General features: G+C 30.4%; 1 protein-coding gene across 6 annotated transcripts in view; it reads left to right on the forward strand.

Annotated features, from left to right (window-relative positions):
* LOC142319510 (uncharacterized) overlaps positions 1-19,514 on the forward strand; it is a 341,658-nt gene that overhangs the window by 237,180 nt on the left and 84,964 nt on the right. For all 6 annotated transcript variants that reach the window (XR_012755208.1, XM_075356870.1, XM_075356889.1 and 3 more), the window contains 5 exons: positions 1,610-1,756; positions 6,147-6,260; positions 8,655-8,808; positions 12,261-12,387; positions 13,863-13,977. Coding sequence is in view for 5 of the 6 variants with exons in the window: in XM_075356870.1 (XP_075212985.1) it covers positions 1,610-1,756; positions 6,147-6,260; positions 8,655-8,808; positions 12,261-12,387; positions 13,863-13,977 (657 nt within the window). In the remaining variant the exon portion in view is untranslated. The remainder of the gene's footprint in view (positions 1-1,609; positions 1,757-6,146; positions 6,261-8,654; positions 8,809-12,260; positions 12,388-13,862; positions 13,978-19,514) is intronic.

Here is a 19,514-nt window from a genome sequence, read left to right on the forward strand (position 1 = left end):
CTTCCAACTGTGCTGCCTTATCTCGCAAGGTTGCAGTGAATTGCTCTGCCTTCTCAATGCCCCTAATTGTGATCTGAAGTTCTTCGTTACAACCTTTTCTCAATGATAGGACTTCCCCCACTTAATTCTTCATAACAGAGGATTTCATTGTTTTTAATAGGTCTGTGTATGACTTTACTTGTGCTCACACCACTACAACAAGGCTGTCCTCTGCTGTGAGAGTTGCCCGTCTAACTGATGCTGATCTTGATCTTGAACGTTCACTCGTCTCTGCGGATCTTGGTAACATCACCAACAACAGTCTTTCACTCTCTTTGAATAAATATATCAGTAACTTCCTTACTGCAAAATCAATAGGATGAGCCGGTAGTATAATCACCAGGGACTAAGACTTAATATGTACTTGTTTGGTTGACTTCAAGATTTTAGCTTAAATCTCTTGGTCAGCTTCAGCGGAACTATAGTAAATTGTAAATTTGCTACGTTGAACTGTCTAGTCATCATCCCCAATAAGAGATGAGATACATCCTACATCACCCGGCCTCAAGCTGTCATCCCGGGGCCTACCTCCATCAGTCCTCCTGGAGCGGGATATGTCCACAATGCAGCAACTATCTCCACTCCCTTCTGTCAAGTCTTTCACTTGCCACACCCTATTCATGATCACAGTCGGCCACCTATGGGGAATTTTATCCAATATCTCATCATCTGACATTTCTCCTGCAAGAATATCTTCCAAATCCGGCTTCTTAACTGGATCAGTATGCAATGCTTGCATTATAACTTTTAACAGCGGAGAATACTCTTTCAACAACTTCAATCCCTTAAATATCCATAAGCTCCTTCTCATGCTGAACCACATGTTTACTCAGCCCTGAGTCTAAGTTCTGTTTAAGCAACAGTATTGCTGAACCAAGTCTGTTCGTCAGTTCCTTAAATCCCTCTGCCAGGGCATCTTCTTCTTTGGAAGACACCTGTCTAACTCTTTTCTTCCCTTCTATTTTCTCAGTTATTCTATGTTGTGGAGCACCAGAAGCGCCTGGAACCCCTTGTCCTTGTTTACTTGTAAACAACCTACATCACAAGCACAATTTAATTTGTCTGTAGGACTGAAAATCTTTCTCTATTATACCGACTGTATGTGTATAACCTCAAAAGTTTATAAAACACTATACCTACACATACCTTGATTGTAGCTCTTCAAAAATAGTTCAAAACTCTTACTAGGATGTCACAGCATCCCCAGTACTGTTAGCTAACGTTCCATTGGAAAGCCTAATAAAACTGAATTATTAAAAATCCATTTTTTATAAATTCTCATAGTAGATAAAATTTTTTTTCTTGAAGAACTGACAAAATGACCCTAAACCAGGGGTTACTGATGAGCAACAACTGAAAGTTGCCCTTAAATCAGCTATAATGTGATAGTAGATGAAATTTTTTTTATTAAGACTGCTTTCTGATTGACGTAGTTTCATGTGGATTTCTTATTATTTTAGTGATTTTTTTTTACATTTTATGAAGTTATTGTGGATATCCTGTATACATTTTCATAATAATTTACTTTCTTTCATTTACAAGGATTCATTATTTCTTTCATATATTTTAGGAATCAAATATAAAACACGAACGTGATAAAGCCTCAGATCTCACTGTGAAGGTTGGTTCTGCAGCTAGCAGAGATATTGCTCAGTTGAAAGAGGAACTCACATCTGCAAAATCATCTATTCAACAATTTAAGGACAAACTGGATAAGGTAAATTATTAAGATTTCATTCAGTTATTATAATATTTTTTTAAATATATTTGCAATCAATTTTAGCAAGTTACTGCTTACTGTGGGCATTTTCTACAGTTTGACAGAATAGTTTGGTACTTATATAGTATAGCATATAATAGTCATATTATATGTGAATTCTATGAGGAACTTTTCCAAACCGATACCAAATAAAAGTAGCAGCATTATTTTTTCAGTCAATGTCAGCAATTTTTTGTTCAAATATTAACAACGTAACTACAAAACTGATAAAATTAAACTTTTTTTTCATTTTCAACTTGCTGGTAGAGGTTTATTATTTCTGTAAATTCTATGATTAAATTATCATTTGGTATTAAATTTGTTTTTTGGTTTCGAAAAATTTTACAGTGGAAATGAAAAAACTAACTATTTTTAGTTTTCTTATTGCAGTATCTTTCTTTAGGTATAGTTTAAATGATATCTATTCTTTATAAATTGATGCTTCACTTAAAAAAGCAAGAGCATAGAAAATATAGAAATTTTTTCAGTAAAATTAGTCAACTGGAGATCTTAAATATTTTTTGTAATTTATGAAATTAAAAAAAAATATATGTGCTGTATTACTTAAATAGTACAGGGTGATTCAAAGAAACGGGAAATTTTGAAAGTTGTGTTGGTAGCCGTGGGCGATTGGTACCACTTGATAAGTAGCGCCAGCCTCTCTAACCTAACCTGCCATTTAGTTGTCATGGATCCTTGGAGTGGTGGCGAACGTGCATTTGCTATCAAAGCGTTTTACAAAAACAGTGACAGTGTGGAGGGAGCGCGTAGAGAATTTCGCCGTCATTTTAATCTGGGACGGCACGACCGTGTTCCATCAGCACATCCAATTAAAACATGGATATCTAATTTTGAGGAAACTGGTTCGGGAATGAAAAAGAAACCTCCAGGCCATGAGCGAACCGTCCGTACACCACAGAATGTTCAATCTTTACAAGATGCTGTCACACGAAGTCCACATCGGTCAATCCGTCGTCTCTCAGCATCTTTACAAATAAAAATTTTTGTTCGAAGAATGTTAGTGAAGGACTTGCAATTCCATCCATACAAGTTGCAGATTGTCCAGGAACTGAAACCGAATGATGCAGTTGTGTGAGCACAATTCTGTAATGTAATGCTTCAGAAGATAAATGATAATGAAGAGTTTGTTCACGAACTGTGGATGTCAGACGAAGCGCATTTCCACCTCAGTGGATTTGTTAACAAGCAAAATTTCAGATACTGGGCACAAGAAAATCCTACGCAGCTACACCAGCATCCGTTGCACAGTCAGAAAGTGACCGTGTGGTGTGCTATGTCATCTTACGGTGTTATAGGCCCTTCTTATTTTTTTGAGGATGACAACGGTCTTGCGATTACAGTGACGTCGACTCGTTACGTAGCCATGCTTGAAACCTTTATTGTGGAACAACAAAAGAGATTTCCACCGATTCTTAACACAGCCTGGTTTCAACAAGACAGAGCAATGTCACATACTGCACGAATATCAATGGCAGCTGTTCGCCGATTGTTTGGACAACGTGTCATTTCACGAAATGGTGACATTAGATAGCCTCCCAGATCGTCTGATCTCTCAGCTTGCAATTACTTTTTGTAGGGTACCTTAAAAGCAAAGTGTTCCACAGTAGACCTACTACAACAGAAGAACTGTAGGCAAAGATCCGAGAAGCAATTGCGGAAATTCCAGTTGAGATGTTACATCAAACCATGAACAATTTAACGAAGAGACTTCATGAGTGTTTATGTAGAAGAGGTCACCTGCAAGATGTCATCTTTAAAAAATAAACTAAAATGTATATATCCTAAAATGGCAACATTTGTACAATTACATGAAATAAAATTCATTTTCTAAAAAGATTTTTCATTAACATTATTTAATTTTTAAAATTTCCCTGTCACTCACTTTTAAAATTTCTTTGAATCACCCTGTACTTTACTTTAACAACAGATTGATAACCTCCACAGTTTATTGTGTGGTTATCTTTATAAATGTTAATAATAATTTATTTTCATTTTCATTTAGAAGGATTCATTATTTTTTTCTTATTATTTTTATGAATGAAATAAAAAAAAAGCATGTGATAAAATGTTACATCTCATCTAAAAGATTGGTTCTACAAGCATTAGAGAACTGCTCAGTTAAAGATGAAAATCAGTATTTCAGTTAAATAATATTCTTTTAATAGATTTAGCTTTTTTAATGTAAAGTTCACTCACATTATTTTAAAAAAGTATTGATTCACATTTTTCATTAAATTCAAAATATATTGATGTGTATTAGAAATAAATCAGGACTTAAAATTCACGTCTATGAGGTGATAGTACCTCTTTAAGAAACTTTTGAAACCTGGTTCCCAAAACATCACAATATATCTTAAACATATATGTCCCTTTGTTACTTAAGTAAGCCTCAAATCAATTTAGTGCAGTCAGTTACTCTTAAATTCTGTCTAATATAAAAATTTACACAAACAATTAAATAATTGAATAAATGAGAAAATCTGGAAAACCACAGATTTTGAATGATATCTTATACTTTTTGTCAAATTAGAAATTGGAACTAGGAAAAAATTGAACTACTTGATTTTCATTTTTGGTTTGGCAAATCATGACTGAAATAAGATGTAGGATAATAATCATAAGGTAAAGTTCATCATACCACATGTTTTGAATAATGTATTTATTTTTATTACATTAACATTTATAAAAATAATTAAATTCTCAGGATTTAAGTCCTAAATTGGATTTCTGACCAGGCTTCTTTTGTTATAATTTCATTCACCTGATTTTATTGTTAACATATGAATGAAAATGTTTATCCCAAATTATAGCAAATAAAATTAAATAAACAAATATTTCCCATATCAATGTACAAAACAAAATATCAACAAAGTCTAGTAAAATGAATTATAAAATTCACCTATTTATAACTTATTAAATAAACAAAAAGCTAAGTTATATTTATTGCCCTTTGAGGGTTTGTATACTTTTATATGTTAATAGTTGTGCTATAATAATGTGCACAAAGAACAATTTTACTTGTAATCTTCACATTGAACATTATTGTTTAAATTTATTGCAAAATTTCTGTTATATGTGCGATCTAATTGATTAAAAGGTTTTTACTTTTAGAAGATTATAAAAGGATAAATTTATTACAGTGATTTTTACTTTTATATACATTCTCCTTTCTATTAAATAGCCATTCAAGTCTCAAATAAACTGTATCATTTATATCTAAGACTAAAATACTTGTAGACTAAATAAAAACTCTTCATACAGAGTCAATTATTAGAATATAATTTTATACATGACTGTATGTCAGGTATAAGGTTTTATTTGCTTTTTTTACATGTTAAAGCTTCTTTTTTGCTTCCTTGTAAGAAATAAAGTAAGTATTGTGATTGCGAAGAATTTCGGTATTCAGATTTCAACGGAAATATCCATTTTGACCATCCCTGAATCTATTAGACTAGTTTTGGTGTGACGTCGGTAAGTACGTATGTGTCTGGCATAACTCAAAAAATGATTAGCTGTAGGATGTGGAAATTTTGGATTTAGGGCTGTTGTAACATTTAGTTGTGCAGTTCCCCTTTTGATTGTAATCGACTGAACCAAGTATCCAAAAAAGCCCAATATCCAAAAAAGTTTGGATTTTGGACTTTTTCTTAACTGCAGTAATAAGCCCTCATTGAGAGATTTTCAACGATATATCATAAGTGGTATTTATTTTCATTGGTTCCAGAGTTATAGCCAAATGAAATTTTTATTATTGAAATATTTGGATCTTAGAAGGGGAAGGCATATCGATTCAAATCAGACTTCATTTCCTTTTTTTAATTTAAATATATTGATTTATTAATAATTATTAACCTCTGATTGTAAATAAATTTTTACGGTAGATAATAATTCAATAATAATAAAAAAATAAATATGAAAAATATCAGAAGTTATTAATGAAATAACATTTTGTTTACTTTTCATTTAAAAAAATGTGTATATGTAACTTAATAGGCGTATAAGGAAGTTATGTGCTGCCCACATCAGTATTTTATAAAAAATATACGTATCTTTATATTACATTTTTGATAAAATACAAAATTACAGTTGCTGTACAGTTTGTGTTATTCCTGTAATTATTTTCAAGTAGAATACATCTCCAGAGATTTAAAAAATTATTTATTATTAATGAAATGAATAATTATTTATTATTTAATTAATTGTTTTTTTATTTAATTTATTTATTAATTATTTATAATTATTTAATAGCATTATCCAACTATTAAATAAGTTAGATTTTACTTGTAATTACTAATAGAACACTTTAATTTTTTGAATATTTTTCTAGTCTGAAGAGGAAAAAAAATCTCTGGAGAAATCACTAAAGGAATCTGAATCAAAAATTGAAAAAGAAATTGCAGAGTGGGAAAATAAAGCATCAGAACTAGAAATGGATTTACAGGTAACTGATGTACAGATTTTAATCTTTTTATTTTATATTATGTAAATGTTGTTCATATAACTATAGTTAGTTTTTTAAATTTTACTATTTTTATTTAGTTGATTATTCAAACCTCACAAATTTTCAAGTAAATAACAGTTATCTCTTTTAATTTATGATTTGGATTCATAATAAAAACAAACAAAAATGACAATGGTTCACTCCTAAAAAGGATGGAATCAAGGAAAATCTTCAAGAGGAAAAGAGAATGCAATTGTAAATTCTCAATCACTGCTAATATGATTTGTATAATGTTTTCATGATATGCTTGAAAGATGAGACTGTCTGTACCACAGCTTCAAACATTTGCTAATTGCTGATTATGGTAATAGGTATTTTTAACAGACCTTAATGTTATGAATTTGTGATTTTTTTTGTTACGAAAACAGGTTTGTACAAACAATAAAATATTTTTGCAAGAAATAATTCTTCTGACGTCATAATTGTACAGAAATTGAACATAAAGTAGTTTAATTTTTTTTTTAAGATACCTGTGGTTATTAGGAAAACCAGAAAGGTTAAGGCATCAAGAAGTTCGTTTCTTTCATTTGATGAATCGTGGGACCTGAATATGTCACTTTTTCCTCAAAAAAGTGGCTTTATGAACTGCGCTGCTAGGTATCAGTATTTTATAGTACTAGGTAGCATACAAAAACTTGAATGATAATGTACTTGAAATAATAAAATTTAAAAGAAAATATACTACAGCTAGTTTTAATAGTAAATACTCTTATGTAATTGAAAATAGTGAAGATAAAACAGTTTTTTTAATTCCCATCACTTCATTAAAAAAAATATGAAAGTATTAGCGTACAAGAAATTACAGCTGTTAAATTGCTAATAACACAAAAAACACAAACAGTAGGAAAATGTTGCAAAAATGTGGTGCAAATCGCACCGCTAGGTAGAACAGTACTTTGATCAAGTCAACGTCTTTATAGGTGATAATCGGCCGTCCCCGCAGTGTTAAAAAAAGATTGTAAAGAAAAAAGATAGGGCAGTACTTTGTAGTACTAGATAGTGTACAAAAAATGTTTATTCTACAATTAGAACTATTTGAACTAATTGATGGAGAACTAAAAAATAGTTCATTTAATAATAATATAAAAAGTGTGTCCGTGGATTTGATAAAAATCAAGGGTTACACTTACAAAATAATAAGTACAATATTAAATCATGGATCTTTTGATTCGTGAAGTTCATTATATTAGTTTTGTTAAAAAAGGAAAAAATATGGTATGAAGTGAATGATATGAATAAATTTTAATAATAAATTCGTAAGATAATCAGTAATTCATACAAAAAATAAAAGAATAATCTAACAAAACCCAATGATACCCAAAAAAATTACAATAAAATTGTAAAACGTACAGTAAGAGTCTCGCAGATAATAAAATGATGCTGATATAAAAAAAGGTGAGAGACAACATTTCTATCATCAAAATCTGTTACTTATTTAGAATTTAAAAAAAAAATACATGTTAAATGTATAGACAGTAGATATACAATAATAGATAATAAAAAATGTTTCAGCGTTATTAAACAAATCTAAAAAAACTAAGATTCGTCTTTGTAATATTCGTCTTTATAATTACAAATATATTGAAGATTAAAAAAATAAGAAGGCTGCCATTTTGAAATTTTTAAAGATGTTTTCATTTTTTTTTTTTAGAATTAGACATAACTCTTAGATTTTTTAAATTTAATTAAAGTAGGTTTACCTGTTCCTGAGAAACAATGTTTTGGCTGAAAATCACAAAATGGCGTCCAGAAGGAAAACAAAACAAAATATGTTGATATGAACTTTTTAGTTCATTTTGGTATCCTGAATCATTTTCTGAAGTTCAGCTAATACATCCTGGAACAATATGTCATTGATACTACATATATAACTTACTACTTATATATGTATATATGGTATTTATAAATTGTGTAATAATTTTTATATAAAGCTGATGATTTATGAAAATACACTAAGATTAAAAAAGATCCTTTAGAAAGTAGTGAACAGCACCAAGCAAGAGTCAAGTATCTGATAATAAGAGAAAAAGTATTTTAAATAAAATAAAGAGATTTATCTTAAAAGTATTATATCTTACATTCTAATTTATTGAATTTATCTTTACAAAAAAAAAAAAGAATGAGTGGTAAGCCAACTGTTTAATTTTGGTTTTGTATTTTTGAGAAAAAATGGCACGCTCTTTGATCTACAAGATTATACTTCCAGACATCTGGACACAATTAAATATTTAAAAACCGTTACTAAAACGTGTAGTTCTCATTTTTGTATTGATATCACGTGTTAAAATTTAATAATTGATGTAATATTATTAATCACAAGAATCATTCTTTTAGGCTGAGCGAAAGCTTATTGAAAGATTAAAGGCAAGTCATGATAAAGAAATAAACACAAAGGATGCAGAAATTGTGGCACTGAAAGCAAAAGCTTCACAAACAGTTGGAAAGAAACTGACAGAGATGAAACAAGAGATGCAGGCAAAAATTGACAGTAAGAGATGGTTTTCTTTTGTTTTGTGATTACATACTTTTGTAAGATAATTATGTAAGTTATTTAATTATACTATGAAGTAGTGAAAGATATCAACAGGTCAAACTTAAATAGTGATTAAAAAATTTCTTATTGAAAATAAAATATGCTGATTAGAGACGAGTACTACTTATTGTTTCAAACTGATAATAATGTATAAAAGTTATTGAATTGGTAAAACCACTAATTTTTTTGAGCCCATATTTTAAACATGCAATATTTTACGATGTGTGAAACAGTAGTTTTAAGTACAGTTGTAGTCTAGATTTGCTAAAAAAATTTTTTGTACATTTAAATCTTACAATATAAAAACAGGCCATCAGTTGTTGTGACAAATGAAATAAACAAAATTCCCTTATTTTTATTCAATTAGAAATATTCATGTATGACCTTATTTTCATGTTCTGCACCAGGTGATGGATTTTTAAGGTTTATTTATCAGAATTAGGAAGTCAGTGACAGTTAATGCACAATGCACAAGATATATGTCAAAACTAACAGTCAGTTAATCATCTAAATAATAAAATAAGATTAGGGAAAACCTTTATTATTGGTTCAATTTTTTTTTTAAATACCTATAGTACATATTTTATTTTCCCCGTGCAGTTCACTGTTTTGTTAGTAGTTTTCATATTGAGTAATCATGTCTCATTACCAGTTATGATAGAGAAAGAAGTTTGTTTCTCCTCTCTCTTTTTTTTCATTTTGTTAGCCTCTGTAACCACCTTAAGGTATTATTCAGAGGATGAATAAGGATGATATCTATGAATGTAAATGAAGTGTAATCTTGTACAGTCTCAGGTCAACCATTCCTGGGATGTGTGGTTAATTGAAACCCAACTACCAAAGAAACCCACCAGGTTGTCCTAGTGGTGAATTCGTCATCGCATATCAGCTGATTTTGAAGTCAAGAGTTAAGGGTCAAATCCTAGTAAAGGAAGTTCTTTTATACGGATTTGAATACTAGATTGTGGATACCAGTGTTCTTTGGTGGTTGGGTTTCAATTAACCACACATCTTAGGAATGGTCTTCCTGGGACTGTACAAGATTACACTTAATTTGCATTCATTCATCCTCTGAAATAATACATTACGCTGGTTCCGGAGGCTAAACAGAAAAGAAAAGAAAGAATTACCAAAGAACACCAGTATCCATGATCTAGTGTTCAAATCTGTATAAAAGTATTTGTTTTTACTAGGACTTGAATTTTAGAACTCACGACTTCGAAATCAGCCGATTTACGATGACGAGTTCACCATTAGACCACCCGGTGGATTCTCCTCTCTCTTAGCAAATGGAAATGTCTCTGTCTCTCTTTTTGATTATTATGAATATCATTCAGTAACCAAATACCAAATTAAATCTGTCACTGCAAAACCTATTTAACACTACTACTTTTCCCAGAACACCACCTTTTAGAATTAACTTTTCTATAGAATAAAAGTAATTATTGGAATCATTATACTTTTATTTAAATATAACCTTGTCTTGATCATTGTTAATACAGAAATAAATGAAACAGTAGTGAGCAATCTCAAGACATTAAATCTATCAAAACAATAATATTTCACAAGATAGTATTACACTTATTTACAAAATTAATTTAGTATATGAGTATGTTGCATAATTAAATTATTTATTATCTACTGGCTCATGTGTATATTTGTTTCTATTTAAATTTTATCAATTCTATATATGCCTAGAAAACTGCTCAAATTCTACATTATTAATTAAATGGTTATGATTACTTCTTGATGAAATGCAAGTATAAATAGGACACATAACTTAGCTGTTTCAGCTCTTCCAAAACCATAAAATTAGATATTGTACATACCTCCTGAGATGTAATGCTAAAATTAAATCTCTAGTTAATTTTATTTGATTATTCAAATTAATTTTATTTGATATTTGTTGAAAGGATATTATGCTACATGTGAACCATAACTACAAAAAAAAAACATGAAACAATAAAGTTTTCTATTTAATTTTGTAATAGAATTACAAATTTATTTTTATTTTATTTTTTTTTTGTTGAAAAATTAAACAATTTAATGGAAACAATTTTTGGGGCTGATTTCTCTCAGTGCAGTTAAGAGAAAATATAATTTCTACACATTGCATAGTTTATCAGAAAATGTATTGAAATTACTACAAAAAAGGATTTTTTTTAAATTATGAAAGAAGTACCCAATAACCTGAGAACATGTGAACTTAAATCGAGTGAGAAATGATGTTAACTAGACATGAAATAGGGATCTAAAAATCACAGAAAAGCTGATTAGCTTACTGATAAGGGGATTAATTAATTAGTATTGAATTTTCTAACTTTTTTCATTATTATCAACTTCAGTCTTTTGTAATAATTTTTTCATAAATAATTCATTATCAGAACAGTAGATTTTCAGTCCTTCACAGATTCAGGTAGGTGATAATATATGGCCGGCCTCTGTGGCACAAGTGGAAGCATTTTGGCCTTTACCCGGAGGTCCTGGGTTCGAATTCCAGTCAGGCATGCCATTTTCAAACATGCTACAAGTCACTCATCCCATCCTCTGAAGCAGTACCTAATGCTGGTCCAGGTTAAAAAAAAGATAATATACAACCCTAAAATATGAGGTCTACAACATTTTACTATTTAAAACTAATTTTCCCCCTTATTGTTAACTTACCATTTAAGCTTAAGCTTGAGTATGGAAGCATGTTGTGAAAATTTTTATATATAAAAATGCTGATCCTAGTCTGGTTTCAGATTGCTAAAAGGCTTAAAAGATACTGCCACAGAGATAGACAGACATGAAAGTTTTTGTGTTATTTCTTCAAAATGAGGTACTATCAAGGTGGGAAGAATTTTCTGCCTATGATAATTTATGTTCTACACAAATACTGAAAAAATTCAGTATTATTTCCAGTTTGGCTTTTATTTTTATTTATTGCTCTGTAACAGAGGTATGGGGATTGTTATTGTCTGGCATCAGGCCCATTACTCCTGAGACAGTGTCATTAATTACATCCTAATAACTTAATAACATAACACTCAAATTGAGTTAGAAATAGCTATAACATTATCTGGATATGAACAAGCCTAAAAATCATGGAATAGCTGATGAGGTGGCTACATAGGTAGTATATAATATTTTACTTCTGACTGATCGTAAATTTTTTTGTAAATAAGCTTTAGAAACATTAAATATTTATTTGCTCATTTGAATTATTTATGTAGTAACTAAATTACCTATCAATGAATGATATGATTATACTCCAATTATTCGTATTTACTTTATTCTAATTATGCAATGTAATATTTATATTCTAAGAAAGAATAGTTTTTTTTAGAAACAAAAAATTACATATTTTATTTCTAAATTGATTAAGATTATTTAATAAATTAAAGCTGCAATAATACTTTTTTCAGAACTGGAACTAGCATTAGAATCAGAAAAACATGAATATGATGAACTTACAAGTAAATATGAACTACTTGAAGAAGAACATGTAGTTACCAAAGCTCAGTTTGTTAGAGAAAGAGAAGATATTCAAGGGTACAAGTTGTAATTTTATTTTTTTCTAAATTAACTCTGCTTACATATTTATTCTAGTCTATTTATTTAAGTCCATCTCTGCATCTCATGTGCATGTGCATTTATTATGAATTTCTTATATTCATTTGTTTTATTCTTTGAGTTTTTTAATTTTTTTTTCTAACTTTTATTTATATTTAACCCCTATCACTTGTATGACTGCTGATACCAATCCCAATAATTTTTTCCATACTACTTATCAAACCATTTTACATTTAATGCTGTCAACAGACTTTCATATTATTTTGTAATACTGAACCACTAAAATGAATTATTTGTTGATGGCTCTCCTGTAATGTATAATCTAGGAAATTAATGTTAACATTTCTTAACTAAAATCAGTTCATTATAATGATTAATTCACATGATATTGAACAATGTTAATACATATTATGAGTTCTTTGGGTATTGCCAAATTAAAATACAAATCTTGGTTATCTAACTAGTAGAATGAAAACAATTGAAACAAAAACTATTTTATTTATCTCCAGAACTAAATAAAAACTGTGCTGTGTACAGCAGAAAAGTAGTATTTTTCTGAATAAAACATCTAAAATTTTAAATCTAATTAAAATCTTTTATTTTAATTTGAAAATTTTAAAATTCATCACTCATAATGAAATCATAAAATAAATGATAAATTAAAAAAAGCATGAACAGAGAGAAAAAATATGTAAATTAACTCAATAATGGTAAGGTTAGTAGGCGCTGTGAATTCTATATTCCACAGATATATTATACGGATATTTTAAAGTAATAAAAATAATAACAAATTATTATTTATTTATTTATAATACTAAATTTAGTTACAAAGGCGATTAACATAAGGCAAGTATATAGATTTATATAGCAATAAATTTATATGAGCATATCCCAAAATATATATTTTACTCTGGCAATATTCAAACATTTCAGTTTAAAATGTTATAAAATTATTATAATTGCTATATATTGATTTACGCACTCAGTATGTGCAAACTTGATGTTATGAATATTGTATACACAAGATGATTGTGAAAATATTGTGAGTACATAATTACATTCTGAGTAACTCACACTGTATAAATTAATATGATACATATTGTCATCTACATATAATACTTATAGTAATATAACAGTCAAGTTCCATCACCATAAATTAATGAACTTGAGTTCAGCCCTAGCATAGGCTTCTTACTGTTAATGATATTGACACTAGGGGTCATTGGGTCAATGTTAAAAAGTTGGTCGTTACTATTGATAGGAAAACTGAATGTATTGTAGTTCATAAGACATTAGGCTTATAAGTTTTCATAGGAGAAGGATTTAACAGTTTAACCAGTTTTTTAGTTAAATAACAATTTTTTCTTCTTGTTGTTTCTATGTATGTAAGTGCGTGTGGTTATTTTTAGATATTTTTTTTTACACTGATTAATTAATTCTTTTGTTTAAACTAGGCAATTAGTAACCACCCAAACAGAGCTTGTTGGAATTGAAACAGAGCTGAGAACATTGAGAGATACTTACAACAACAAACAGGATGATTGGATAAAAGAAAAACTGGAATTCCAGGTGTGTTGATTACTGTAGAAAAAGCATATATTTATATACATACTTTAAAACAAGTTAAACTACCCTTGTATTATAAATATATTTTTCCTTTAGCCTTTTATAAGAAATGTTGTAAAACGTTAGAGAAGAGGATGAACCAAATAAAAATTGTTACAATTTATGATTTATGATTGCTTTTTTATGATTAAGATTTTTTGATATATCACAAATTGAAGTTATTACTTTAAATAAAAATAACTTACAATATTTCAATGTAATTTATCTTCAAATATAACAGCCAGCATGGAAATAGTCATCAGTCACAACTTGTATACCAACAAAGGAAAATGTAACAAATGTTGCTGAAGAAGAACAGTTTGAAATATGTGCTGTGAAAATAAGAATATGTTTATGATTAATCTTGTAATATTTTAATTATTTTTAACTATCCCAGTATTACATAAACTCCTCTTCTGAGTTATCTCTTCTATAGAGATGATAAGTTTAATATATTTTTACCAACAGAAGGAATACCTTAATTTATTACTTTACACCGCTGTTCTCAGTCTTTCTTAAGGATGTGATACATATAAAGCATCTGAGGTACAATTGATGTAATTTGGAGTTCCTTTCTCTGATTATAATGTTCATTGTACAATCATTTCCTGTGAAGTTATCACTATGAGTGAAAATTTTATGAGTCAATTGCAATGCTGAATATTACCTGTATTTTGGTGGCCTTGGCATGATAAATTACAGTAGTATATTTGACTCTGTGAAATAGGCACTGAGAAACCACTCCATTACTCAGTTTTACTAGTAAGCCTGCCATGGAATACTTGTTATTTTTTAGAATATCTGAGCTGGTTTTGGGTGTAACCTGTGTATTTCAATTCCTATTGTTAATGTTAGGTAACTGTTTGGTTTTGGCACCTGCCAATAACAGACCAATAATCTATAAAAAAAATATTAATGTTATAAAAACTAACTGTCCATGTTGTTTGACTGGGATACAATTCCTAGTAATTCTGTAATAATAAAAAAATTAAACAGATATGTTGTAGAGAAGGCAATAAATATTTAAATATGTTAACTGCTAATGATCATTTTGTTAATTATTAGATTATAAATTTCATATCGTGTATTCTCAAAAGTGTTTTGTATGTTAGATTCATGAATTTTAAATAATAAATCATTTTAATTAAAACTTATTTATATGAGGGTCATTCAAATGTATGAGCACAAGGTACCATCATCCATTGCACTACAAATTATAATCTGATTTCTCGCCAATGAAGGAGTCAAATCCTCTGAAATTTTGACTCAACTCTAGGCACAATTTGGAGGTGCTTCCCTGTCAAAAATGCAAATGTTTGGGCCAAAAAATTTTGAAGTGGCTGTGATTCAGTGGAGAATGAAAGTTATGAACATTATCCACAGACCAGCATCAATGATGACAACATTCAGGCCATTTGTGACCTTGTGAAAGGTATTCTACATAACTATCGCTGGAATTGGATTAGAGGTGGGCATAAGTATTGGTAGTGTACATATACAATGTGTACACACACAATGCTGTATCCAATGCACGCTTGGATACAGGAAAGTGTCGGCAAGATGGGTTTCATGTCTTCTCATTGAAGCACAAAGAAATGTCTTTGATAGAAAGACATGTGATAGTTGATTCTGAATCATTTTGAAGAAGAAGCAGAGGCATTTTTGGACTGTATTGTGATCTGTGACAAAACATGGATCCAGTACTACACACCAGAAAGCAAGAGAACAAGTATTGTGTGGAGGAAAAGGGGAGAGGGCACCAATCAAGACCAAGAAACGCTTGTCAGTTGGAATAGTTTGGCAACTGTATTTTGGGACTCAAAAGATGTGTTGATTGATTTCCTGCTTGAACAAGGAACAATAAATGCAGCATACTACTGCAAGTTGTTAGGTAATGTCAGACCTGCTTATTGCAACAAATGATTCCTGCAACTGATTCGCAGCATCCACCTTCTCCACGATAACATACAGAAGTTCAGACTTGCAATAAACTCACTAAAATTCATGGATACTTCTTGAACATCATTGTACAGTCCAGACTTGTCACCATGTAATTTCCACATGTTTGGTTTGCTGAAAGAAGCAAACATTTGACATTTGGTTTAGGAGGGGAAACTTTCAACGATAATGTCGCAATCGAGCATAATGGGCACAATTGGTTGTTGGGGTAAACATCTTGTTTTTCTTCTGAGGGAATTAAGAAGCTACCTGTCCGGTGGAGAAAATATATTTCTTAAATATATTGAAGGAAATTTTGTAGAAAAATAAGGTCATTTATTTTTAATTTTATCTATGTCAATAAAGCTATATAAACAAATTCCAATTTGTATTTCAATGACCCTTGTATATATATGAATGTATATTATTATCAATTATGAATCAAATATAATACTTATTTTTCTTTTAAAAATGTTCACATTAGCGCTTTCATGGTTAGGGCCAGATTTAGGCATGGGCCACATTGACCGGTATGTATTTTATACATATTATGTATAAAATAAATTTTATATATATTTATTACTGACAAAATAAAATAAAGAAAATATGTCCCTTTCAAAGTAGTCTAAAGCACGATAATTGTGGCAGATCAGTTGTAGCACAACATTATCTTTTGTCAGCAGCATGTGAAGTTGGTAAGTGCATGATTGACTATATGTACACCTGTTGGAGTGGGTGGCAGCAGGTGATGTACTGTGTGGGCAGTACAGCACCGTACACAGAGGATGATGCTGTCTTGCATATGAGTGTGCTCCTGTGTGGGCCACCACTTTGAGCCTCATTGCTAACATTCGACAAGCCGAGTGTTTCGACTAACCAGAATGTTTACTGCCAGCTGTCACAAGTGCTCAAGTCTGTTGTCTGTTGAAGCTGACAGTCAGGTGTCTGGTGTTTAGTCATTGCTGTACCGTTACAATTTTCCTACTATTCAATGAAAATTTTTGGTGTGTGAAATGTTTGCAATATTTATTTTAAAATGTAACTTGCTTCAAATCAAATCATATTCCATGTATATTCTAGTGCATTTATTTTGCAAAATACCGAAAAGTAGCTGTCAAGAGAAAAGTTAAAATGAATGAAGATAATTAGTAAAACAGTAAAATTAGATAATTTTTTAAAAGTTAATCCTAATTCAGGGGTAACTTCTTTCCAATGTGATTCAACACCTTCACAAAGTTCAAGGGTCAGTAAAGAAACGTATGGAGTCGAAACAACTTTTGTTAATCCTGTTATGCCTACTTCCAAGCAAGAGACCTGAGTTATGCTCAACCTAGTCTTATATGATTGTCAAGCAAGCCAAGTGGATTTCAAATAAAGTTGCATTCAATGCTGAAGAAAACAAACTCATCCTTTTAAAACCTGATACTCTTACTACTAGTATTAACAGTAACTTGAAACCAGTCAATGATCCAGTATTGTAGAAAATTAAAGATACTATGAGAGATTAGTTTGTTAAAATGGTTTCAATCAAAACAGAGATAAAGACTGAACAATCCAAAGAGTATATCCTGATAAAAACAGATATTTGAGCAAAGCGTTTTTTGACTAGAAAACTTGCAAATAAATATCTAGTAAATAGGGATTACCTAGTTTGTTCCCCCAGCCAGAGGTCTTTGTTCTGTGGCTCCTACAACTGTTTTGTCTAACTTCAAGTTTATTCTGTGACAGTGAATTTAGTGATTAGAAACATGGTTACCAGCAGGTTAAAGAACATGAGAACTCACATGCTCACCTCAATAGTTTGTTAACCTACTAACAGAGAGCTGCTGAAATGGGGAAGATTGATAACCAGTTACAAACTCAAATTGAAGAAGTAAAATACTGGAGGGCTGTGTTTTAAAGAGTAGTTGCTGTGATCAAGAAGCTAGCATCATATGGCCTTGCCTTTAAAGAAGATGAGCTGTTTGGTGCCACCAATAATAGAAACTACATGATGTGGCTGGAACTGATAGCAGAAGTTTGATAAGCACTTTTTTCAAAAGTTCACAGTGATAAGCATGGAAACCCTGGTCAAGGTAAATCATCAACTTTCATCTACAATTTGTGAGGAGTTGATTGAGAAACTGGGTAGAAGTGTTATAGAGAGTATCTTAAAAGAAGTGAACTAGTTATCATAAGAAGAAGAAGGAAGTAGTTAAGAAGATCAGTTATCTTTTATCCTAAGGTATGTAAATGAGTCCGGATATTCTGAAGAATGCTTTTTAGATTTTTTTAAAAGCCGAAGCCATACAGGAAAGAACTTGTTGATTGAATTTTTGAATTTCTTAAGGCTCATGGCTTACACATTCAGAATTGTCCTGGACAATCAATCGTTCAATAACATTTCAAATATATCTGGGGTCTACTCTGCATTACAAACTAGACTAAAAGAAGCAAATCCATTGATATTTTACGTTTCATACTCTGTCCATTCTTGTAATTTGGTGGGATCTAGTACCACAGAATGATGTAATCTTTCTAAATTATTTGACTTGTTATAAGGTCTTTAAATTTTTTTTTCTTCATCGATCCATTGATGGAACATGCTAGAATAATTTTTTTAGCCTATTGATAAGAATCTCTTTATAAAATCACTGCACATAACAAGATGATCGACCAAGGAAGAGGCATGAAAAAGCCCCAACAGAGATTTTCAGTTGCAAAGGCTCTCAAAAATATGATTTAACAGCCAAGGTGAAAATCAAAGAACAAAGCCAACAGGATTTTAAGAAAACATTTGCCCTGAAACTTTGTTTTGTATTCTTACAAGGTTACATACTCAATAAATTTAACTCTGTTAGTGAAGAGATGCAATCATGCCATATAAAATGTAGCTTCAGTTTCAATCGGCTACAGCTGCAATCTGATTGCATTTGTGGATGAACTGTTAGGTCTGTTTAACTGTTCTTGAAATTGAATTCAGTGGTGATATGTAGAATATAGGCCTAAAAGATCAAGAAAAAGGAAGAAGTTCTTTGATGAAACTTACTCATCTGAACCAGGAGAGTAGGAGGAAGAAGAAAACAAAGACCGTAGTTTTCAAGAATTTCAAGAAAGTTTGAATAAAGCTTCTTTTAGACTTGTATCACTATCTACATTGAGTTTTTCAGCTGATTCTCCATCTTAACAAAACTACGCAGCTTGAATGCCAAGGGAATCACCACAGCAGCTTCATCTTTGCAGAAAATTTGTGCAACTGACATTGAAAAATCTTCATTTGTTATTGAGTGTCTTCATTTAAAAGGTCTTTTAATTCAAGACAAATTAGACAATGCCAGTGCTGAAGAAATGTCACTATCGCAACTTAACTGATTTCTAATATCAAAAAATCATAAGAACTTATATCCTAACATAAGTATTTGCCTTAGTGTGTTTATGTATACCAGCAACAAACTGTGAAACTGAAAGATAATTTTTGACACTATCAAGAATCAAAAATTAGTTGAGATCTCTTTCTTGGACAAGAGTGGTTCATCTAGCTGTTTTAGCTGTCGAAAAAGACTAGACTATGAAACATGATTTTC

Source organism: Lycorma delicatula, chromosome 1 (genome assembly GCF_047948215.1).
Source record: "Lycorma delicatula isolate Av1 chromosome 1, ASM4794821v1, whole genome shotgun sequence".
In the NCBI taxonomy this organism is placed as follows: domain Eukaryota; kingdom Metazoa; phylum Arthropoda; class Insecta; order Hemiptera; family Fulgoridae; genus Lycorma; species Lycorma delicatula.